At 42.5% G+C, this 26,080-nt stretch overlaps 1 protein-coding gene across 1 annotated transcript in view; it reads right to left on the minus strand.

Moving 5' to 3' along the window:
• cftr (CF transmembrane conductance regulator) overlaps nucleotides 1-26,080 on the minus strand; it is a 129,772-nt gene that overhangs the window by 69,746 nt on the left and 33,946 nt on the right. Inside the window, exons 7-11 of the mRNA XM_078219865.1 lie at nucleotides 24,721-24,846; nucleotides 24,147-24,393; nucleotides 19,705-19,797; nucleotides 12,209-12,391; nucleotides 5,124-5,315 (exon numbers count right to left, since the gene is read on the minus strand). Of these exons, the coding sequence (XP_078075991.1) occupies nucleotides 5,124-5,315; nucleotides 12,209-12,391; nucleotides 19,705-19,797; nucleotides 24,147-24,393; nucleotides 24,721-24,846 (841 nt within the window). The remainder of the gene's footprint in view (nucleotides 1-5,123; nucleotides 5,316-12,208; nucleotides 12,392-19,704; nucleotides 19,798-24,146; nucleotides 24,394-24,720; nucleotides 24,847-26,080) is intronic.

Below are 26,080 nucleotides of genomic sequence, written 5' to 3' on the forward strand. Positions count from 1 at the left end.
CTACATGCACTGCAAGAACTCTAACCCCCACCCCCCCACCCACCAACAGAATCAGATCCCGCCTGTGAACACCACCTGCCCCGTAACAACCATTTGATCTTGTGACCATTATCAGACCCTGCCCCCCAATTGGACAGTCCAAACCAGAACAAGACCTGCTCCCCACCATCAGGAACTCCCAGCAATCCAGACACTACGGCCGGAATTTTACCACCTCCCATTGCCTCTGGTGGGATTTTACGAGCCTCGCCCGAGCGAGGTCATAAAATCCCTCCGTACAGCTCACCATAGGATCCCCTCCCCCAAATCGTCCCCATCAGTTTAACTGTCTCCATAATCAATGACTCCACCATGATCTCTATCACTCCTCAAATACACCTACCTGCCATCATATACTTTGGCCTTCTGAAGCAGGCTCCCTGCCTGAGAGAGCTCCAGCCTGTCACTCAAGCTACCTGTAGGTGGATACCTCACTTATGATTTGCCTGATAATAAATCCTGCTGGACATTTTTCCGGGTTTGCAAACCTCACAACATTCTCCCCGCACAAAACTCCCCTGCAGGCCCAAATCTAGCCCTCTCTCCCTTCATGCAAAAGAAACAGGAAAACTGTTGTTTGTCAACATAGGAACACTGGAATAAATAACATGAAAACTCAATATGCTGTATAATGCTGACGCACTATGGCTGCCATTTCCTCTGACTTCCAACTACCCATAATTCCACAATTAGTTGCCCATCTTTGTGACATACCACCTTCACAAACCAATTAGAATACGAACTGACTCTCCATTACCTCTTTGCAAAAGTCTTAACTATCAATGAAACAGCCTATTTTTCGCCATTTCAAATAATATTATGACTAATAAACATGTGATTAAAGAAAACGGAAAAGCGAATATAATTTTTAATGCCTCTATAAACTTGCAGCAGTTTTCAAGATTAATCTTTAATTCTTAATTGCAGGTGAGTTAAAGATGATTTATTAAACCTGTGACCCCCTTTCAGTCTCTCCTTCCTCTGCCAACAAGGGAACCTGATTTCAAATGGAACAGAATATAGGTGGCACAGTGGTTAGCACTGCTGCCTCACAGTGCCAGGGACCTGGGGTTCAATTCCAGCCTCGGGTCACTGTCTTTGTGGAGTTTGCATGTTCTCCCCGCAACCGCATGTGTTTCCTCCAGGTGCTCCGGTTTCCTCCCACAGTCCAAAGATGTGCAGGTCAGGTGGATCGGCCATGCCAAATTGTCCCTTAGAGTCATGGAGACTAGCAAGGTAAATATATGGGGTTACAGGGATAGGGCCTGAGGGGAATTTTTGTCAGTACAGGTTCAATGGACTGAATGGCCAATGTTGAGATTCTATAATTCTATAATATTGGGTGGGGCATACCACAGGTGATTTAATAATGCCAAAGAGTACCTTTGCCCACAACAGCTTTCCACCCCATTACTTCTTTCAAGAACAAAATGAATCATGAAACAAATGTGATTCTTTTGCACTCCCTAATATTTGTACCTCTCCATTCAATACCTTACATGCCTCGCCTACAGGAAGTTCCAACTTTTTGGCTGAGTAACAGACCTCAGACAGTCTTATCAGTTAGAAGTAATTCTACTCCCACCATGTGATTATGGTTAGTTTTCATATCCTGTGGAAACAGAATTGCTGGCGTGAATGGGGAAATTATTGCATGGTTGAGTTTTTTTATTGCAAGTGGAGTGTGAGTAAAGGGGATTAGTTAATGGGAGCACTTTGTTTGCCTTTGGCCTTTCATGGACCTTGAAATCAGGTTGGTCTGAAACCCGATTGATAAAGAGTGGTGTGCACAAGGCAGTCCTCAGTTTGCCAGAGACTTTGGGGTGAGTGCAACAAAGCCTTTCTGCCAGAGTGCTGTATTGCTCCTGATGCACAGTTCACCACTCTGCCAAGGGAGACCAGTTCATGCCCTCTATCTCCCATGCTGAGCTGGTCTTCATTGTGTGTACCGGGATTGACTTTCCCCAAGTCACACACCAGTTTGAAACTGGACAACACTGTGCTGTGGGACTCATACAGCCAACACAACAAAGGTCCAAACTTCAACCCGGGGTAGGGTGCAAGGTGAGCACAGGGGTGGTAGAGATGTGGAAGAAGAAACAGGGAGGCAATGTGGAAGGAGGGCTGTGCAAGGAGGGGATGGACGAAAGGGAAACACTAGGGGACAATGTGAATGGAGCACTATGCAAGGAGGGAGTGGGTTAAGAGTTCACAATGTCAGGCAGAGGGGCAAGGAGGTGGATGAAGGGGATGAACAATGAAAGGCAGAGGGAAGACTGAGGGGAGGGAAACTGAACCCTGACGAGGCTGCGTGACATGCAGCCAAACAAGGGGGTCTAAGAATAGCACAGGTATTACTGGAAGGGGATGCATTGACACTGAAATCTTACAGATAGATATCTTGTAATAGACGTGAAAGTTACCTATATAAACAAAACAGAGTGTTTAAAGAGTTAATGTCACTAAACCCAATAATTAGTGAAGCTGACTTTCTATTTAAGTACAAATGTTATGATTATCAAAGCTATAGAAAGGAAACCAAAGACAATGAACTTACTCATTTAACTGACTTTATGGAGATGAATTTATACCCAGAGGTGATAACATAGCAGGAAACTAATTGAAACATGCTGGCAATGTAATAATTCTCAGGAGTCATTGCTGAGCAGCTGATAACTGTCAACCGAAGATCTCAATCAGAATAGATTTGTATACCTCTCTCAAATGTGTTATCATTCATTTTAGGGGTTTCATTCTGCTTTTGGTCAAATTTGGTGCAAGTGTCATGAAAATATCAGGTTAAACCAAGAAATTGAAATGTATTCTGTGGTTATGTTCTGGTCATTTCTTTTAAACTGTGGGAATATATGAGTAAAATCATTAAACTGTGGGAATATGTGAGTAAGATCATTAAGGCAGGGACAGATGACTGTATGAATGGAACTAGTACATCGAGATGTTAATGAGCCTAGCAAAATGGCAAATAGATGTTTATTAGTAATTAGTTATTAGGTAATTAGTAACAATGGATACAGAACATTAATCGGTTGTTAAGGATTCAAAGGAAGAGATGCAAGGTGTCATAGGGAAGGTGTATGAAGTGAGTTTGCTTTGCTTTTAAACTCTAAAAGTTAAAATAGAGAGGTGAAGGTATTTAAGTCTGGGAGAGAGCAGTTTTAAAGGATAATCAGATAAGGAAGTGATCAAAGGAAAAACATATTTAAGAGGATATTGAAACCTTTGTACAAGAGCGGTCTTTTATGGATCTCACCCAACAGCAGGAATAGCTTAATCACTCCCAGCAAGCTGTGTGTGAAGGAGTTCTGATTTGAAAAGCAAGCTGTTGGTTTACCTCAAAAACAACCCCAAGAGATGTAAAAGCACTGTGTGGTAACAGTTACTGGATTTTGAGAGATCTATAAGGTGTTGTGGAACAGAGTGGGGAGAGTTAGCTCTGAAGGTAATTAAGTTAAGATTATTTCATAGAATCATACAGCACAGAAGAGACCCTTCGGCCCATCGAATCCACACCGACACATTAGAAACATCTGAACTCCCATCTCATCCCATCTGACAGCACTTGGCCCATAGCCCTGAATGTTATGATGAAGTGCTCATCCAGATACTTTTTAAAGGATGTGAGGCACCCTGCCTCTGTCACCCTCCCAGGCAGCACATTCCAGACCGTCACCACCCTCTGGGTAAAAAAGTATTTCCTCACATTCCCCCCAAACCTCCTGCCCTTCACCGTGAATCTATGTCCCTTGTGACTGACCCTTCAACTAAGGGGAATAGCTGCTCCTTATCCACTCTGTGGAACTGTGATACTGGGTAATTTCATTATCTTAGTTAAGTGTATTTCTATTTAAGCTATTGCTTTTATCTTCTACTTCATAATAAACATTTACTATATTATAATCATCACAAAGAGTTGGGGACATCATTCTCTGTATTTCAAACCTCTCCTCATACTACACAAATTGCAAATACGGTTGAGGGCTGTTGCTTCAAGTTTCCCTTCTGGAATTTGAACAATTCGGCATTTACCTTTAGCCATGCTCTTAACATCAGGAATTTTCTCAATGCTTGGTGATAATCATAGAAAAGAATTAACAATCTATCATATTATTATCTTCTCAATCTGTAAAGTGTCTAGTCTACCTCAGATTATCCTGGAAGTGTAAGGTCTCTCACAAATTTGAGCAACAGTTGAAGCTAGCTGTTTCAGACTATTACTATGCAGTAGGAACACGAGTGGTACTCTCCATTAACAGGATACTGCCATCAGGCCAAAAAGACTATCACACAAATGAGTAATATGGTATATGAATTGCAGTGACAATGTTATGCTAGGTATGTAGGCCTTGCATCTCAAAGACTGGTGGATCATATCAAACATGTCCCTTCTACTTTCCTCAACAGGTAAAGTACTGACCATACCCAACCAGCTTGTGCTTGCAAAACCCAAAACACAGTGTCCAACATTAGATGTGATACCATGATTGAACAGCACTTGCTAAACAATCCTGATCATGCTAAGAATTACACGGATAACATATTTAAGGTTACCAGTCAGGTTTGCAGTGTGGCTCACTTCTGCAGGCCAAAAGTTACATGTATTTGCACACAGTGCTCTGTCCTCTGCAGATAAAAGGAGCATGTTCACGCCTTTATCAAGTACACAAAAGCTTGCAGGACAGCCATTCCCTGGTCCATTCCCCATGGCAATGCCTTGACCAACCAGAGTCGACCTGCCTGGTTTGATTTTAAACAAAAGCTTGTCAGTTAACTGTTCTCTTGTGCATTCTCCAATGCATCACCTCTACTAATCAGAGTCCACTTGCCAACCAATTAGCGCCCACTTCTCATGCCCCTTACAACAGCTTTTTTGTGAATTTGTCCTGATGAGTGTAAGACACAAAGTTTCAGCAGAATGTCCCTTTTTCAGCAATACTCAAGTTACATAATGTCAAGAAACATTGTATGTAAAATATTTTTGCTACTATATATTATAAATATAACAGTATGAAACATCAACCTATACTTCAATGCATTGTTTAATAGAATACTAAAGGACAGCTTACCTCTTTGAGCTGACATGCGTTGATAACGCTGGTATATCTGTACTCATCATAGGAAAGTCCAAATATGATGTTTTCTTTAATTGTTCCAGGCATAATCCAGGGCACCTGGGGTGAGAAGGAGATTCTGCCACTGTGTTTAATTTTACCCTCTGATGGTTCCAATTCTCCCATTATCATCATTAAAAGCGAGCTCTAAATGAGATAGAAGTAAGGATTATTAATGCACTATTGCATAAAATTCCACTGCTTGAATTAGGGTAAATGATTTCCCAATTTAGCTGCTGTTTAAACCAGTGGTCTAATTCTACACTGACTTGATTGGGTTTCTTTCTCCTCTGCCTCACAACAATCAGAAGCAACAGGACGTTTTTGTAACATCAGTGCAGTAGAAAACAATCACATTTTGGGAGAAGAGTAGGAGAAAGCTTTAGGTTCACTGATAGTCTGGCATCTGTTCCAGACCCAATACACTTATAAGCATTCATTCATCATATAACAAACTTCCTAAAGATATCACATGACGGATGCAAGTTAGAAACATTATGGGTGCAAGACGTGCAGCTCTGTAAATGCTGGAAGGCCTCTGAGTGTGGACTACTGTATTTCCAGCTGCCTCTGGAATGGGTGCTTGCATGACATTCCCACCTGCACCAGAAGCCTTTGAAATGGTGTTTTAGTGATATCACTCAGTAGTGTGCACTGATTGTCCTGTGAGTCCATTCAATGTATTCACTTGTCACTCACCAAAGAACATAGGTTCAGGTGTAAGAGAGAGCTAGAGCTAGCATTATTGAAAGAACCAGGCATCCAACTTTCAATGAGTTCATTCGTAATAACTTGTGTTGGTTAAAGTGTATTTATTAGTCACAAGTATGCTTACATTAACACCGCAATGAAGTTACTTACATTAACGCCGCAATGAAGTTACTGTGAAAATCCTTTGTCTTTGGAGGTGTGGTGAATTCCAGGATTTGTCAGGACATATTGCTGCATTCTCCCAGGGAGGGCAGTAGCTTTGAAGACCTGCCCATGCAAAGTCTGCAACAAGTATGGGAGCTGCAGCTGCAGTCCACTACACAACAGTCAGATGGATCAGAAAGTGCAGAGGGTCTGGGTGATGCCCTCTCCTCAATTGGAGCAGGACTCCTTCATGTTCTTTGACAGTGGCAGGAAGCTTGCATTGAGGCTAGCCAGCCAATGTTCCCAGCATCTCAGTGTGAATCCTCAACAACTTTCTCTTCTACGCTGTCCCATTGATGCCCTCATCTGAGTCCTCCGTAACAGAACTCATCTGCGCCTTCACCCTCCGGTGAGCTGGCACACAAATCATCCTGTCCCCCAGCCAGGCTGCAGCCAAATTGTGCCCAGTGGCTCACCACATGCTGATCTTGTCTCTATATGAGCCACTAAGGTAAGTGCAGTGCCAGTATCTGAGCTGATGGCTGCAAGTGTCAGGCTGAGTGACGGGGCCCCTTCAGCAGTGCTGTGCTGTGCTCTCTGAATAAAGAGATTTCTCCTCACCTCAGTCCTAAATGATCAACTCCTTACCTTGAGACTGTTCCCTCAAGTTTGAGATTCCCCAGTCAGGGAAAACACCCTCTCTGTCAAGTCCCTTCAGAATCTTGTTTGTTTTAATGAGATCACCTCTCATTCTGCCAAACTCTAGTATCGTCCCCATTTTCTCTGACCTCTCATCATAGGCCACCCTCTCATCCCAGGAATCCACCTCGTGAACCTTCGCTCTACTGCCTCCAATGCAGGTATATTTTTTCAATATGGGGACCAAAAGTGCACAGAGTACTCCAGGAGTCACCTTACCAAAGCCCTACATAACTGTAGCAAGAGTTCCTTATTACTGGATCCCCAATCCCCTTGCAATAAAGCCCAACATGGCATTTGCCATCCAACTTGTTTGCCATACCTGTGTGCTAACTTTCTGTGCTCCTTGTATACTTGAGACTCTCTGAACATCAACATTTACAAGTTTCCATGCCTTTTTAAAGCATTCTGTTCTTATTGCCGAAGTGAATAACCTCACAATTCACTCATTGGCATTGGATGCAAAAGGCTCTGTTCCAGGCCCCTCATGATGTGGAGAACCATTTCCCCCTTAAGTTCATGGGATATATCCTTGTGCCCTACCAGCTAGGCTCAGCTCCCTTCTATTAGGTGCCACCTTGCCTTGCGAGAGCGAGAACAGAACGTCAATGATTGTGTTCGGTTATTTTTGGATAGCATGCCTGCCACAACTGGATAGTTGGAAGTATGTGGGAGTAATGGGAAGTGGGTGAGCATCCGGCATGTGTGTGAGAATTAAGGGGAGTATTTAGATGTTAGGACTCCTGAGTGCCAGGGGGAGCAGCTGGATCAATGATGGGAGTATGGTGAACAGTGTGAGAGGTTGGTGGTGTGGTGTGTAGATATCATGTGAAGAAGCATTTACTGACATGACCATCATGAGGTCATTAAACTTCTTGTGGCCCTGCTACCATCTCCTTGGATTCAGGCTCTGAGAATTGACCTCCCTAGCCACCTGCCCCAAGTCCAATCTGCGTGTGATCCTTGTGGGTCTCCTGGGAATCACGGCATCTCTCCTCTTGTCCACCTCCCTGCCCAAGGTCTTCAGTGCCGCACCCATTAATCTAGGAACGTCACTCTCCCCTGGGGCTCCAATTTCCTTTTTCAGAATTGCAGCAGTAGCATTTAACAATAGCCTCCTGTGATTCACTGCAACTTTCCGTTAAGAGGGACAGGCTGCCTTTGAGAAGGGCAGTCTGCATGCAGCACATGCTATCAGTGTGTACAACATGGTTTCCTGTCGAGCGCTTAGGCAGTTGACAGCACTGGGTGTGTTCAGCTAAAGGCTTCAATCAGTTAAAGAAAGGGGAAGCGCCAAGTTCTCATGTTGCTTACCTCCACAGTAAGGCAAGGCAGGTCACGTAGCATAACTTCCATGCCTAAAAAATGGCACAGACCCATTTTTACATCTATGCAGCTTCCTGAAATGTGCTTCAGAGATACTTGGTGATATTTTTTATTTGCTGTTATACAAAACTTGATTAAGTTACATGTAACAGACTTTCTCCCACCAAATCCTTATTCTTAGTGGGTAAGTTTATTTCCAATTGTGAATTTGCAATATTTGCTTAATATTTTTATTTTAATTCTTCCCTGTTCCTTCAATAAAACTTTCTCCCCTTTACTCACTTAGTTACCTGATTATAAAAGGTATTTTCATTCCCTTATGCTTCGATTAGAATGCATTTCTTGGTTATGTTTTCCTTGGTGTGGTACTGCAGGGAAACACTATTCCACTGTTGGGTTTCCAGTGACTGGCACCTTGAATTGAATGTGGTTGATTGACTGACTCCAGTTCCAATGCCTAACGTTCATGTGCAAACATTAATCTCCGAACTGACACACAAAAACCATTCTTTTTATTTGGATATTTTATGTAATTGCTTAAACAATAAAACACTGAAAAATTAAACATGTTGGTTGTCAGTATTTTTTCAAATTTTCATGAAACATTTGCTTTTTTTTTGCCTAGTTGTCTTTCTGAGTATTATGGCTTCATCAGAGCAGTGTAACACCTTTAACTCTTCACATACATATCTCTATCATACCATAAGACCATAAGTCATAAGAGCAGAATTAGGCCACTCGGCCCATCGAGTCTGCTCCGCCATTCAATCATGGTTGATATTTTTCTCATCCCCATTCTCCTGCCTTTTCCTCATAACCCCTGATCCCCTTATTAATCAAGAACCTATCTATCTCTGTTTTAAAAACACTCGATGACCTGGCCTCCACAGCCTTCTGTGGCAGAGTTCCACAGATTCACCACTCTCTGGCTGAAGAAATTCCTCCTCATCTCTATTTTAAAGGATCGTCCCTTCAGCCTGAGGTTGTACCCTCTGGTTCTAGTTTTTCCTACTAGTGGAAACATCCTCTCCACGTCCACTCTATCCAGGCCTCGGAGTATCCTGTAAGTTTCAATAAGATCACCCCCTCATCTTTCTAAACTCCAACAAGTACAGACCCAGTGTCCTCAAACGTTCCTTATACGACAAGCTCTTCATTCCAGGGATCATTCTTGTAAACCTCCTCTGGACCAGCACATCCTTCCTTAGATACGGGGCCCAAAACTGCTCACAATACTCCAAATGGGGTCTCACCAGAGTCTTATACAGCCTCAGAAGTACATCCCTGCTTTTGTATACTAGTGCTCTCGACATGAATGCTAACATTGCATTTGCCTTCCTAACTGCTGACTGAACCTACACGTTACCCTTAAGAGAATCCTGAATAAGGACTCCCAAGTCCCTTTGTGCTTCTGATTTCCGAAGTATTTAGAAAATAGTCTATGCCTCCATTCCTCCTTCCAAAGTATATAACCTCACACTTTTCCACATTGTATTCCATCTGCCACTGTCACCGGCTGCCATCCTGAGGAAGACCCCTTTATCCCCACTCTCTGCCTTCTGCCAGTCAGCCAATCCTCTATCCATGCCAGGAGCTTACCCTTAACACCATGGGCTCTTAACTTATTTAACAGTCTCCTATGTGGCACCTTGTCAAAGGCCTTCTGAAATCTAAATAAATCGCGTCCACTGATTCTCCTTTATCTAACTTCCTTGTTACCTCCTCAAAGAACTCTAACAGATTTGCCAGACATGACGTCCTCTTGATGAAGCCATGCTGACTCAGTCCTATTTTATCATGCACTTCCAAGTATTCCGCAATCTCATCTTTAACGATGGACGCTAAAATCTTGCCAATGACTGTTGTCAGGCTAACCAGCCTACAATTTCCATCTACTGCCTCCCTCCCTTCTTAAACAGCAGTGTTACATTAGCTACTTTCCAATCCTCTGGTACCCTCCCTGCCTCAGTGACCCCCTGCCTCAGTGATTCCTAAAAGATCACCACCAATGTCTCCACAATTTCCTCAGCTATCTCTTTACACACTACCTGGTGTGTAGTCCAAGCAATCCAGGTGATTTATCCACCTTCAGACCTTTCAGTTTCTCCAGAACCTTCTCCTTAGTGATGGCCACTACACTCACCTGTGCCCCCGAATCTCCTGGAGCTCTGGCATCCCACTGATGTCTTCCACCGTGAAGGCTGATGCAAAGTAACTATTCAGTTCCTCTGCCATTTCTTTGTTTCCTATCATTACTTCTCCAGCATCATTTTCCAGTGGTCCAATGTCTATTTTTGCCTTTCTCTTATCTTTTATATATTGAAAAAACTCTTCCTATCTTCTTTTATATTACTAGTTAGCTTACACTCATGTTTCATCTTCTCCCCCCTTATTGCTTTTTTAGTTGTCCTCTGCTCGCTTTTAAAGGCTTCCTAATCCTCTGTCCTCCCACTAATCCTCGCCACTTTGTATGCTTTTTCTTTTCCTTTTATGCTGTCCTTGACATCCCTCGACAGCCATGGATGCCTCGTCTTCCCCTTAGCATGTTTTGTCCTCCTTGGGATGAATTTCCATTGTGCTTCCCAAATGACCCCCAAAAACTTCTGCCATTGCCGTCCCACTGTCTTCTCTGCTAGGCTCCCTTTCCAATCAACTATGACCAGCTCCTCCCTCATGTCTTTGTAGTTATCGTTATTTAATTGTAATACTGTTGCATCTGATTTCAGCTTCTCCCTCTCAAACTGCAGGGTAAATTCTATCATATTGTGGTCACAGTTCCCTAAGGGTTTCTTCACCTTAAGTTCTCTAATCAAGTCTGCCTCATTACACATCACCAAATCCAGAATTGCCTGTTCCCCAGTAGGCTCTGTCACAAGCTGCTCCAAAAAACCATCTCTTAGACATTACACAAATTCCTTTTCTTGGGATCCACTACCTACCCAATTTTCCCAGTCCACCTGCATATTGAAGTCCCCCATAATTATTGTAATATTGCCTTTTTTATATGCCTTTTCTATCTCCTGATTAATTTTCTGCCCCACATCCTGACTACTGCTGCACACAATTTATCAACCAAAACCATACTTCCTTGGTCAGGTTCCACAACCTTGTCATATGTTAAGGTTCACTGAGATAAACTGGGTATTGTAGTTCCATGGGAACAGGGTGAAAATGGCACTTTCTGGGATGCATGTCACTGGGCTGGATTTAACAGTATGCAGAGGGCCCCATCTCTCAGGTGGTGGTGGTGGAGGTGTGGGGGGCAGGGGTGGTGGGAACAGTCCACTCCTGCTCCTGTGAGTTTCCCCATGGCCATTTATCATTTGGCTGTTAATTATTTTAAGGCAAAACTCCACCCACACGTGGGCGGAAAGCCTTGCCTCAGAGATCAATGGCACCAATCAAATGGCCAGCAGTTCTCTGGCCCCAGCATTGGCCCTGTATCCAGTCCCTAACGGCAAGAAGTCATGGTGCCAAAGTCAAAGGTGAATGGAGAGTGGAATTAGGCTCCAACGCAGGGGACTAGAGACATGGGAGGACCAAGGTGGTCAGGCCAGTGTGGGAGAAGAGGCATGAGACCCTGACATGGAGCCTTTGATGACCCAGAGAGCCCACTAAGGAGGACCCCCACTCACCACCAGTCCACACAGTGAAAGCTTGGTGTGGCCTCCCCTGCCACTTGGTTAAATCCCAGCATCGGTGGGATGGCCCATGAGTGGATAAGCATCCTGATGCCTTCCCTGCCACTGATAACATCGCAATGGAGGCAGGTGCGTAGGTGGTGGGCATGGCACCAATGTATCGGCACCCAATTTTGCCTGCCAGGCAGCCCCCCTTCCCCCCCAGTGGACCATAAGTTCTAGCCCATATTGACACACACAAACAGTTGTGCATATGTACATCTGCAAAGAACCTGTCCTCATCAATTGAGAATGTCCAACATTCAAGTCTCATTTGAAATGTATTCTGGCACAATTCTTTCTGACAATGGCTCCAGTTATCTCTCCTTCATACAACTGGTATGCTGGCATATTAACAGTGTATGCTGCTTTCAAGTGGAAGAAAAGTGCCTTATTGTGTGAGTTTACCATTACCTTCAGAGCTACCTACTAGTGACACATTAGTAAAATGAAAGCATTATGAAAGATTTAATCTCTTACCTTCCCAGAACCCGTGGATCCAGCTACTGCCAGCAGTTCTCCTTTCTCTAATTTGAAGCTGATCTTTTTCAAGACAGGTGTAACGTGGAGAGAGAAGTTACTGAAAAACAGTCCATCGTCCCCATTCACCATCTTACGCTCGGAGTCATTCTGCTTAACCTTTTCAAACAACTCTCCAATTCCCTGTTTGGTTTTTTTTTCAAAAAAATTATTGGCATTGCTTGAGGTCCTTGAATAGTTTTTCTTCAAAATGTCGCAATTCATAAACAAAATACCTTAATCATTCCTTCATTTATCATTTCTCCAATGAAGAATGGCTCCTTTTCCAACAAGATCCAGCTCAGAAATAGCATGCATCATGTGCAAACCAAAACTACCCTTATTCTGTCCAAATCATGTTTCGGGATCCTGTCCCCTAATCCCTAATACACCAGCATAAATAGATGCATCTCTTACACTGACTTTTCTGATGTGGGGGATAAAGAAGGAGAGTGGAAATGTAAACCATGTTATATATTCCTCATCACAATGCATGTTATTTATACAGTGTGTAGATCGGAAGGATTGGATAGAAGGATATTACCTAAACTCTAATGTCTGTGCCGGCTTTTGCTGCCAAAATTTAACTATTCCTACTGCCTTCCTACATCTTTCTTGTTCTATGTTGGTTGTTACTAAGGAACAATTGCAGATACGTGGATATGTCTGAACATTAACTGGTTTATTGCAGGGACATAACTATTTATGGATTGACAAGATTAGGTGTTACTCAGTCTAAACCATAAGATTTACCTGCTAGACTCTTATTCAAGTGATTCTTTCCTAGAGCAACATGTGATATGCACTGGTCCTCCAGTCCCCCACATTAACCCTTTCAACCCTGAACACCATAATATTACATCTCCTCCAAGACTTGTCCAAATTTATTTTACATTTATATTCACATACTACCCCATCTCCCCCAGGTCTCCGGTTTCATAGATCTGGAGCTTTCACAACTCTTCCTGATCATGTCCTTGTGAGCTTTGGAAGATTGGTTTTCTCTCTTTGGACATCTTGGCTTTGGCTAAGTGGTCTTCAGTGAGAGTTGCAGTTTCCAATGCATTGTTGGTTGTACCCTCAATATCTGCTTCACTCAAATGTATAATGTAAAGTTCTCTTTAAGGAGTGAAGATAAGATTTCTACTATTCCTTCTTATCCTGCCTTCTAGGATATGTATCAAGCAAGATTGGTGTCGATTGTCATCTCTTCTCTGCATTGGTCTCTTATCCATACCTTGTCTCCTTTGTTCAGCCTGGGCAGCTTTCTGGTATGCTACCTCTTATTGCATATGGAGGCTTGTTGTTTACTGGTGGACTGTTCTCGGTCCCAAACCTTCTGATAGTTCCGGGCTGCTAACCATAGGGAAGATGAATTCGAAGCTTTCTTCCTATCAGCAGTTCAGATGATGCCAATCCACACTGAAGTGGAATGGACCCGTATGTTAAATGTGCCATTGAAAAATCCTTATTCTTCTTCAAGAGAGTTTTGACAGTGCGACATCCTTTTCTGTTTCGCCATTAGAATGGGGACATCTCGGGAACTGATGAAATGCAGGAATCCATTGTTTTCAGTGAAATGGGTGATGTATGAATTAGCAAATTGTGGGCCATTGTCAGGCATCACCTGGTCTAGAATGTCGTGTGTTGCAAAGACATCTTTCAATGGCCTAATGACCAACTCCATGGTTGTATATAAACACTTCACCTTGGTCCACCTGGAGATGTATTCGACAACAAAATGGGAGGACTTCCCATTGTATTTAAACAGATCTATTCCCAGATGTTCCCATGGCCTGGTAGGTAACTGAGCGGGGATAAGGGACTCCCTTTAGTCTGGTTTGGGCACCATGGACACCTGGCACTGTAAAATGATCTCTTCTATTGCTCCTGATATTCTCGGCCACCACACTGCAGACTAGGATCGTGTTCTCCATTTTGCAATGCCTGTGTGGCCCTGGTGGTTTCTTTGCAGCAGCTCTGCTCAGAGTGAGGGGGGAATTACCAACAGTTCATCATATACTAGAAGATCATCAATTATGGTTCCCGTTGTGTGAAGTATATTTTCAGTATCATTCCACCAGGACACTGCTGTGACCAACTTTGCATGTACTATTGACAATGCGGATGCAGTCTTCATCCTGCATCTGTCCTTGGCATACTTGTAGCTTTTTGGAGCTCGAGGGCAATTGTGTTGCCACAAACTGGGAATAGAACTTGATCTCATTGACCAGATTAATATCCCGTGTTGCCAGATGGTTGACTGTGGCCCTGGACAAGGTGTCTGCAGTTGATTATCGTCCTGGACACACATTGTCTCATAAGTGAAGCACATTCATTGCAAGTGGAATCTCTGGATTCTTGGGGGCAGTCTGGCAAGCTCCTTGTCATCCAGTAATGAGACTAATGGTTTGCAGTCTATCTTGATGATCACTTTCATCCCGACGATAGAACCATGGAATAGAACCATAGAATCCCTGCAGTGCAGAAGGAGGCCATTCGACCCATCGAGTCTGCACCGACTCTCAGACGGAGTATTTTACCCAGGCCCTATCCCTGTAACCCCACTAACCCCCCCCAATCTACACATCTTGGGACTCTAAGGGGCAATTTAGTATGACCAATCCACCTAACCTGCACAACTTTGGACCGTGGGAGGAAACCGGCTGCGAGAGTTTCCTTTTCTACAATTGGATACCTAATTCCTGTGTTAGATAATGCCTGAGAAGCATAATAGACTAGGTGATCGCACCCATTCAGTTGCTCTTTAAACAGGACTGCCCCAGTCCTGTAATTGGGGCATCAACTTTGGTCAATATTTCATAGAATCATAGAATCCCTATAGTACAGAAGGCGGCCATTCGGCCCATCGAGTCTGTATCGACCACAATACCACCCAGGCCCTACTCTGTAACCCCACACATTTACCCTGTTAATCACCCTGACACTAGGGTCAATTTAGCATGGCAAATCAACCTAACCCGCACATCTTTGGACTGAGAGAGGAAACCGGAGCACATGGAGGAAACCCACATTGACACGGGGAGAATGTGCAAACTCTACACAGACAGTAACCTGAGGCCAGAATCGAACCTGGGTCTCTGGTGCTGTGAGGCAGCAGTGCTAACCACTGTGCCACCGGTCGATTGTGATCGGTATGGATGGGTCGTAATGAACCAGGATGTTTGGTGAGAACAACATGTCTTTACTCTGGTGCAATGCTTGTTCTTGGTGTGCAAGCTGCCACCATATTTGAGCCTTCTTCAATAGGTGTCCCAAGGGCTCGATAATTTGCCCTACATTCAGCAGGAACTTTGCCAGCTGATTTACCAGTTCCAGGAAAGATCTGGAATGGGTGACGGGATCAGAAATTCACTGCCTGCCCTTATTTTGAGAGTCTGTCATTGTGTCTTTGTTTCTCACAGTGAGGCCTAAAAATCAAACGGGACATTTTGGAGGATTCACACTTATTGTTCAGGATCTGTCCATCTTCCTGCAAATGATACAAGAAAGCTTTAAATCTCAGGTCACATTCTTTGACAGCTGCTCTGTGGATCAGGATATCATCTGTGTGCACATTACATCTTTAAGGCTTTACAAGATGGAAGAAATTCCTTGCTGAGAATTTTCAGGTGTTGAGGTTATGCCAAACGGCAAATGATTGAAGTATTAGGGACCAGATAAGAAACCTCAAGGTAAATTAGGAAGTTAGACGAGACCCCAACTTTTTTTTAATTTTAGCATAAGTGTGAGGATAAGGTGTTTCACTCCAGGTGTGATTCTAATGACACACTAGGAAGCTTTTTTATCAAAACAGATTTTATTTTAACAATACAGTTTAAATATAATGAATGAATTCATTTAACATTTACCAATCGAAATATTTAAACAAGGCAAGATACAATTCTTAACTGCTAAACTATCTCTATTAGTTCCAATTTAAGCCATTTTCCTCTTAGACATAAACTCCTCTTCAAAATCAGTTAACAAACTTTTCAGGCTTACGTGTTTTATTTCTTAATGGTCTTAGAACCTTTGGGCACCCCTGGAGAGAGACAGAGAGACACCTATCTTCTGACACTTAAACAACAGCCTACAGAGAGTGAGAGAGAGAACCCCCTCTTGCTTCTTGCAGACCCAAGCAGAAAACTGCTTGCTTTTCTCTGTAAGCTTATCTCCTCTCCTTCCACATGACTCTACCCCTGTCAATCAATCTAATCAAGCCCTACTCTGAAACCCCCAGGGGAAAAACTAAACATAAACAAAAATGCATTAGCTCAATGTTATGGTATGTTGAGTCAGCAACCCAATGAATAATTTTGTAAAATCCTTTTTGGAGTCAGATCCAGATCCTTGCTAGTTGATTACTTCGATCTTTGGGTCAAGGCTGAAGTTGACACAAGCTTTTCAACTCAGAAGAGAAAATTCCTGGTTGTGAAACACACATATGCTGGAATTCTACCGTCCCGCCCGCCATGGGCGAGGGGCAGACAATGGGAAGGTCTGTTGACCTTGGGCAGGATTTTCCGGTCTCGGGTCGAGTGAGCCCGTAAAATCCTGTCCATAATGTTTCCCGTATCTGTTTGTCCTTATACTGGAGTCTTGCTTGCAATGTATTTGACCTGCAGTTTGATTCCTCTAGGGGCCATAAAGCTGGCCTGTAGATGCCTTTAGGCATTGTTTTGCTAAGCACGGTTCTCTATTGGACAAGAGTTGATATATTTGCTCCTATAGCCAATTTGAAATTAGTGATGTGTCCATTGACACAGATGTCCACATTCCAGAATGTGTATCTTGGACCTTTGACCTCGCCTGGCAAGCATTGTCGTTTCTATTCTTGTTGGCATTCCTCAATTTCTTTGATGGCCTTGTGTGTGAAGATTCTCTCATGACCCTCCATGTATCTAGAGGTTTTAGTTCTGCACATCTTTCCAAAGTGACCCAACTCTTTACAATGAAAGCTTTATTTATTTATTTTGCTTTATTGGTGTCACAAGTGGGCTTACATTAACACTGCAATGAAGTTACTGTGAAAATCCCCTAGTCGCCACACTCCGGCGCCTGTTCAGGCACGCTGAGGGAGAATTTGGATGGCCATTCACCTAACCAGCACACCTTTCAGACTGTGGGAGGAAAGTGGAGCACCCGGAGGAAACCCACACAGACACGGGGAGAACGTGCAAACTCCACACAGACAGTAACCCAAGCCGGGAATTGAACCCGGGTCCCTGGCGCTGTGAGGCAGCAGTGCTGACCACTGTGCCACCGTGCTGCAATGTTTGCAGGACACAGTTCACAATTGTGGGGTATTTTGGCACCACAATATTGTCATGCTTTAATGATGTCTTGAACTTTTATTCCATTTTCCCTGGAATGACATTCTTTTGTTTAATGAGCTGTACTGCCACTGGGGGTTTTCTGATCCATGGCTTGTCTTCTCCTCTTAATATGGCTCTATTTTGCTGACAAACCTCTGACTGTCCTTCTCCAAACTTAAGTCTTCTTTGGATTGCAATAGGTCAGATAGGGTGTCATCAGTCACATCGACTATGATGCAGAACCGTATCAGCTCAGACTTAAGGTTTTCATATTCACAGACTTCAGCTATCAATAAAGGTCATTGATAAAGGTATCTATTGGTTCTCCAGGTTTCTGGACCCTTTAGTTAAACTTGGCTCTTTCCAATACCCTCTTACTCTGTAAATTAAAATAATCATCAACAGCTTGAACGATCTCTTTCAATTTGTCTGATGTTTCATTAATGCCTTGTCTTGCTATCACACCATCAGCAATGGCTTCAATAGGATACAATAATGTGTTGACTTGTTCAGGCTCTGATGTATTGTTCAATACAGATGCAATTCTGAATCTTAAATATGTCTTCCTCATAATGCCCAGTTTGGCTTTTCTGCCCCTTCCTTGTGCCCAAGTTGATCTGGCAAGGTGAATTTGGAATCCATAACTGTTTTCAGCTCTCAGATGGTCTGCCTGGATTTTTTAAAACTCTGTTGCAGTACTGGAGTTTTCCTGTGCTAATTATCCTTTCACTGATACTCATTGCGGTCACTGACGCTTCTTGCTAATTGTTCCTAAACTTTGCTTTTTGAATAATCACTGGAAGTGACTATTAAGCTCTGTTTGCTGTTTCATCCCACTGGGAAATCATTGTTAAGCAGATGTTTTATTTTGAATACTGACACATGGTTGCCACATGTAATGTTGCTGACTTCAGACCTGGGAAGTTGGGTGTATCAACCCATATCCATTAAAAATGGAACTTGCCTATGCTGCCTGTTTACTGTGCCATTGATTTGAATATTTTGAGCCTTTTCTAGCTTTGTTCTCCCTGCCTCAATCATGGTTAGGTTCTTTGACTCTGCTGCTGGATCAGAGCACCACATGATTTTATGTAGCCCTCATGCTGAACAGTTGACTCTTCTCTCTGCTTCTCAGCTGCCACATCTTCTATGGAGCTTCTTTTGGTGATTTTCAGCCGTCTGACTGAAGTCTTCAGTTTTGGCACCTTTTCCAGGTCAGACTTGCAAACTATTTTAAAAAGTTGATTTTGGGGTCCTTCTCTGTTGCTTTTTTGAATTGGATTCTCAGAGACATTGGGATGCTTCACTGTTACCACCATGTTGTATGTTACTAACTAAGGAATGATTGCAGAGACATAGCTATGTCTGAACGCTGTTTATTGGAGCAACATAACTATTTACAGATGTATAAGAATAGGGCAGGAATTTTCCAGTTTCTGGGTCTTTATATGTTTGTTGTAGGAATAATAACAAGTGGGCGGTATGGTGGCACAGTGGTTAGCACTGCTGCCTCACAGCACCAGGGACCTGGGTTCGATTCCCAGCTTGGGTCAATGTCTGTGTGGAGTTTGCATGTTCTCCCCGTGTCTACATGGGTTTGCTCCAGTTTCCTCCCACAGACTGAAAGACATGCTGGTTAGATGCATTGACCCAAACAGGCACCGGAATGTGGCGACTAGGGGAATTTCATAGTAATTTCATTGCAGTGTTAATGTAAGCCTTACTTGTGACTAATAAATAAACTTTACTTTACAATACAAGTTAAGGTGTTGAGCCAATTTGTTCTTTCTTGATTTCTGGGGATTAAATTGGCCTAGACATGGGAGGTGAGGGTGAAGATAGGGACAGGCTCTGCAAGTTAATTTGCTTTATAGACAATAATTGAATTACTAAGCTGGGGACCGTTTGAGCTGCGCTGAAACTCTAACAATGATTTTTCTCCAATCGTAGATGGATTTCAGATTACTTACAGACGGTGTAATTTCTTTGGACATTTATCATGGTGTATGGGAATAAGTCCCAATTTAACCTTCACCTTACTGAATATGCCACAAAGCAAAACCTGGTTGGCTTAATAATCACAAATAATGTACAGTAATTGTCAAAAGATTCCAAACACTTAGAAAAATGAATTCTAACCTCATCCCAAGAAGCTGTCACGTTTACCATCTCAACCTCCTTTGTTGTGAGGTTGTATTCCACAGTCTTGTGTTCATCTTTGTGTAGGAAGTCCTGGAAGACAAAGTAATTATTGAGTCTTTTGTAATTGACATCTGAAGATTAGATAGGTTTGAGCTGGCCAATTTTTTGGATCCTTCTGTAAGGATCAGAATTTTACAAACCAGCAACAGAGCATTATAGATCTTTTGAACTTGAAAATAGCTCAACTAATTTATAATTAGATTGTATTCATCTATACATCAATTTAAATTATAGTAAATGTTGATTATTATGGTTTAAATTAACTTTATTCAGCCATGTGTGTGATTATGTTTACAAACTACACTATTAGAAAGTAATCCACAGAATCCACACAGTGCAGAAGGAGATCATTCAGCCCATCGAGTCTACACCGACCCTCCGAAAGAGCATTCTACCTGGGCCCACTCCCCTGACCTAACCCCATAATTCTGTGCATTGATCCTGTCCAATTCACCTAATCTATACATTTCTGGACACTAACAGACAATGGAGCATGGCCAATCCACCTAACCTGCACATCTTTGGACTGTAGGAGAAAACCAGATCACCTGGAGGAAGCCCACATAGACACGAAGAGAATGTGCAATCTCCACATAGACAGTCACCAAAGGCTGGAATTGAACTTTGGCCCTGGCGCTGAGAGCATCAGTGTTAAACCACTGTGCTACCCTAGTCTAAAACATAGAGTAGTTATGTCATCAGTACTCATACCAACTTGAAAGCATGCAAAGAACTCCACTAATATTTAATGTCATTATGGAGAAGTCAGGAGGACATGGGATGGGGGAGATGGTGGTGTAAAGAGACTTGTGAGTTATTGTTCAAGATTCTTTTAAGGTTAACGTGCAGGTTCAGTCGGCAGTTAGGAAGGCAAATGCAATGTTAGCATTCATGTCGAGAGGGCTAGAGTACAAGAGCAGGGATGTACTTCTGAGGCTGTATAAAGCTCTGGTCAGACCCCATTTGGAGTATTATGAGCAGTTTTGGACCCCATATCTAAGGAAGGATGTGCTGGCCTTGGAAAGGGTCCAGAGGAGGTTCACAAGAATGATCCCTGGAATGAAGAGCTTGTTGTATGAGGAACAGTTGAGGACTCTGGGTCTGTACTCATTGGAGTTTAGAAGGATGAGGGGGGACCTTATTGAAACTTACAGGATACTGCGAGGCCCAGATAGTGTGGATGTGGAGAGGATGTTTCCACTAGTAGGAAAAACTAGAATCAGAGGGCACAACCTCAGGCTAAAGGGACGATCCTTTAAAACAGAGATGGGGAGGAATTTCTCCAGCCAGAGAGTGGTGAATCTGTGGAACTCTTTGCCGCAGAAGGCTGTGGAGGCCAGGTCATTGAGTGTCTTTAAGACAGAGATAGATAGGTTCTTGATTAATAAGGGGATCAGGGGTTATGTGGAAAAGGCAGGAGAATGGGGATGAGAAAAATATCAGCCATGATTGAATGGCGGAGCAGAGTCGATGGGCTGAGTGGCCTAATTCAGCTCCTATATCTTATGGCCTTAGGGGTCTTATAATGGTAATGTCATTAGACTGGTAATCTGGAGGCCCAAGTTAATGCTCTGGCACATTGGTTCAAATCCCACCACAGCAATTGGTGGGATTTAAATTCAATTAATTAAAATGATCTGGAATTGAAGGCAATGAAGCTATCATCAAGGGCCAGAAACACCCATCTGGTTCAGTCATGCCCTTTAGGGAAGGAAATTCATTGGGCTGCACGTGACACCAAATGCCACAGCAATGTGATTGACTCTTAACTGCCCTCTGAAATGGCCTACAAAACCACTCAAGTGCAATTAGGGATGGACAACTAATACCCGCCTTGCCAGTGAAGTCCATATCACATGAAAGAATAAAAAAAATTCTTGTCACGTAATATTGAACATCTTAAAATTAATTTTACTAAATTCCTTTCGTCATTGAAGGTGGTCCTACAATTCTACAATTTTAATTTTAAACCTCTGACCATAGTATTCTCAGGACTCAGACTATGTGATGTTTTCACATTTGTGTCAGGGTGCCCCTGAATCAGCTTTCCATCAAAGAAAAAATGGAGGCATAACTGGAGTTTTTTGTTCTCTGTTCTAAGTGGCTGTGAACATCATGGGTTGAATAGCCTTAAAGGGCATAGGCTGGATATTATCAAAGGCCCGAGAGCATGGGAGCAGTGGGAGTTGGGAGAGTTCCTGCCTCGACCCACTCACCTCAGGTGAAATACCCGCAAAGCTGAGATCTTCACTGCCAGTGGTGGGTGTAGGCTGGGGTTAGACAAGCCAAAGCTGGAAAATACATGGAGGCGCCCATGGGGGTTGACAGGTATCAAGGCAGGGTGTTAAAAAGACCCACCTCACTGTCTTGGGACTTTGTCTCAGTTAAAATAAAACAACCCTTCAATAGCCTGCCCCTCGCCCCTCACACTCCACATGTCCCATCCATCTCAAGCCTCCCATGTCAAGCTATGACACTTCTAAGCTCATTGACCCACTATACACTGGCTAGAATCAATAAACCCAAAAGTAACAGCAGGATATATTAAAAAAAGCTTTAAACCTAATTTATTCATAACTTTTTACGATGTTAAAAATGTATTTTCATTTCGAGGACAATGGAAGTGTAAATCATCCAGACCCTGCAAAGTATAACAAAAACGACAAATCCCGGAACCTACTTAACCTTGTGTAAATAAACATTATGAAATTGACCATAGAGATCAGAGAACCTCAGCTGTTAATTAAACAATGTTTTCTCTGACGAGTAGGTATTTCAAAAAGAGTAAAGGCTTGTCTAGCCTCTGAGCCACCTATGCATTATAAGGTTTGGCTAAGAGCTGTGACATCCATTACTCTTGTTGAAACAGCTGTACCCAGGGAAAACATTGATTGAAAATGCAGGCTCTCTCATCTCTGCAGTCAATTTCACAATGCTTATTTACAAAATATTAAGAGGTTTCAAGGGCTGGTGGTTTGCGTTATCATACTTTCAAAAATTTGGAATGTTGACACTTCGATTGCTTTCTGTGTGAAATGGCTTTTTTTTTACATAGTAGAAAGTTCTGAATTAAACACTTTTTTTAGAAGTTATTTTTACATATCCTACTGTTGTTAGAGGATTCATTGGTTCTAGACTGCGTGTAGTGGGTCAATGGGAACGGAAGTGTTATAACTTGACAATGGAGATATGGAGTGGTCGTAGTTGTCTGGAAGGGCAGATGTTGGCAAAGGGGCATGAGGGCTCTTAGTGAGTGAGTGAAAGGGCAGAGCTTGGCATGGAGGTCATGAATGGTCATGGGGGTGGGTGTGAGAGCACAGCTTAGCATAGGGGACATGAGGGGCCATAGGGTGAGGATGGAAGGGCAGAGATTGACATGGAAGCATGAAAGGTCATGGGAAGTGTGTGGGTGCATGAGGAGTACCTTTTGTACTTGCCTTTTAAAGCGTCCCCTAGTGCAGAATAAGGTTCACAACTCCACTGTAGAGCCGTGAACCAAGACTCTTTAGAAACCTGGCCAGATTCCATGAAAATTGCAGAAGAATAGGACATGCCTATCTTTACAAGGGAGCCAGCCAGGTCAGGAGTGCTGGATGCAGACTTTTGATATGAACCAGCCTTTATCCTTTAAAGGTACTCTCGAAAATCAGACAACCTGGGAATGGGATTGGGAATCCCAGAATCAGGACCCACGCGCCCACCATTTTTAAAGGGTTCGGCAAGTCATCCCGACTCTGAGTACAATATTCCACAAGAATTAATTTGTGTTGTATACATTGAAAACATTAAACAGGACTCTGATTGATGGAAATCAATGAGATACATGCAGAATTTCCAACAGTATTACCAGAAATGACTGGGAATTCCTGTTATAATATAGAATGCTTCCATCCATTTTATTTAGCTGCAATTGAGAGTCATATATAAGTGTTATTTATATCTAGATTGATACATGAAGGCAATTCTCTCCTGAGAGATCAACAATGCATGGTTTAACCAATCAAAATAATTTAACTTAATCTCATTTCACAAAGCAAAGCAAACTCCTTTCATAACAATCTTTCACACTGGTCTTGGTTGGAGCTCCATTAAAAATGAGCAGGGTCGCTCAAATCTAGATTAGATGAAGCTTGAAAACACTTACATTGACTATGCTAGTTTGAAAAAGATATGAATCTATGTAAATGTCATATATTTATGATGCCCACATAAAACAAATAAGCAATTGGTGAGCAGTTGCATCCTAGTTTGATAAAAGCCACAACCACAAGAGAGTCCTGAATGCTAGGCACAGAATTATTAGTTCAAAATTAGATCTTTTAATTGGAGGCATTATTGTTTTTATAAACTCCTTCCCCGGCATTTTTCCACTGACATACCTGTATTTTACGTATAGCTCCCAAAGAATCATACCACGTTTGTATGGCAGATGGAAATTGTCTGGTGACTGTCATGCGAAGGACAATGTTGTATGAAATGGTGGTGAATATCCTCCGCAGTTTTATGGTGTGAGTGAAAGCATAAGGCACCACAGACAGAAACACAACAAAAAAGCCTGAGAAAAAGAAAGCTGAACTACTGAAGTATCTGCAGTAGGCAACCTTTCTGGTCAGCTTTAGTTCAACCCTGTCAGATTAGAATGAACACAAAAAAGATTACATTGGAACCATCATAATGACCATTTTTCTTTTAAGAAACAAAAACTCACGATAACATAATAAGCAAAAGAGCACAACAACAATAATTTTACTGTTGATTTGAGTGTCAGCTATGGTTTCGAAAATGGAAAGTGGACTAAAATTAATAACATGGCCTGCCCGAAACCTACCACCAATTTACAGTTGATTTGATTTAAACAGTATGGCAAAAATAGTTGGGTTCCATGAAATATATTATTTCACAAACTAGATATTTTCCAGAAGTAAATTATAAAACAATCAAAATGGAACTTACTGCCTTATATCATCAATGATCTTTTCCATAGCATCTTCCCAGCAGTACACCTTCACTGACTGAATATTGTCAATAATTTCAGAGGTGATTGCAAGGCGTTCATTTATTTTTCCTGCACGTTTGTCTCTGGTTTTGAAAGAATAACCAATTATTTTCGGTTCACTAATACAGCATGACCTGTTCTGAATCACTTAATTATATTTTCCATTGCTTGCAATGTTTCTTTGCTCCTCTTTATCTCACTTCCTTCTTGACATACAACATGCATCATACTCTGAACTAAGAAAAGAAGTTAGGCTGATCAAGCCTCTATCAAACCTGCTGTGCATTTGAACTCTGGATGTACTACACAGGTATGATCACGTTTGTGCTCTCCTTCTATTTCTTTAGAAGGTAATTCACTTCTACTTGGAGTTCCCAATAATAGCTCAGTGGCACAGCACCCTGGGGCGGCACGGTGGCACAGCACCAGGGACCCGGGTTCGATCCCCAGCTTGGGTCACTGTTTGTGTGGAGTCTGAACGTTCTCTGCGTGGGTTTCCTCCCACAGTCCAAAAGATGTGCTGGTTAGATGCATCGGCCATGCTAAATTCTCCCTCAGTGTACCCGAACAGGTGCCGGAGTGTGGTGACTAGGGGATTTTCACAATAACTTCACTGCAGTGTTAATGTAAGCTTGCTTGTGACTAATAATAAATAAACTTTAACCAATACAAACCCATGGCCACAGTACAATCTGTTGGTACATCAGATCATCTTGCCTCTGAACTCCAAGCATTTATGCACAAAGGACAGAAACAAAGGAAATAAAAAGAAAGGTTTAATCATGAACACTCACATCGGTGAAGACTGAAACTCTGAAATGTTTATCAGAATTCAACAACAGCAAGTTTAATGTATTATTATTTTCACTTACATTGTGATCTACAGAGTGGAACATGCAGGAATGGCTTAAGGCTACAATTACATCTGCCAGGGACTCATTAATAAATGAATGAGTCATTAGCAGAAGGACATCATAACTCCCAGCAACGTATTTTAATTGAATTGTTGGGTTCATTTTCGCCCCTCAATCACACAGTGAAGTTAAGGTATTTTACACTGGCCCACACGCAGAGGGACTGCTATCATTGCAAGACGCAATCGCCTGTCACGTCAGTCTATAATTGCTTTCAATGACGCACAAGCTCAAGTCTGACATTATTAATTATGCCACCTTAGAGTATCCATTGTTAACTTCTAATAACACAGGGGAAAAAAATCGTGTGGTTTTGATGCCACAATAAGACAAATGATCTGAGGGTCTTTACAGCTTTTTCTTTAATAAACTTTAAATAGACAAATTACTTTCTTCAGTTAGG

Source organism: Mustelus asterias, chromosome 9 (assembly GCF_964213995.1).
Source record: "Mustelus asterias chromosome 9, sMusAst1.hap1.1, whole genome shotgun sequence".
NCBI lineage: Eukaryota > Metazoa > Chordata > Chondrichthyes > Carcharhiniformes > Triakidae > Mustelus > Mustelus asterias.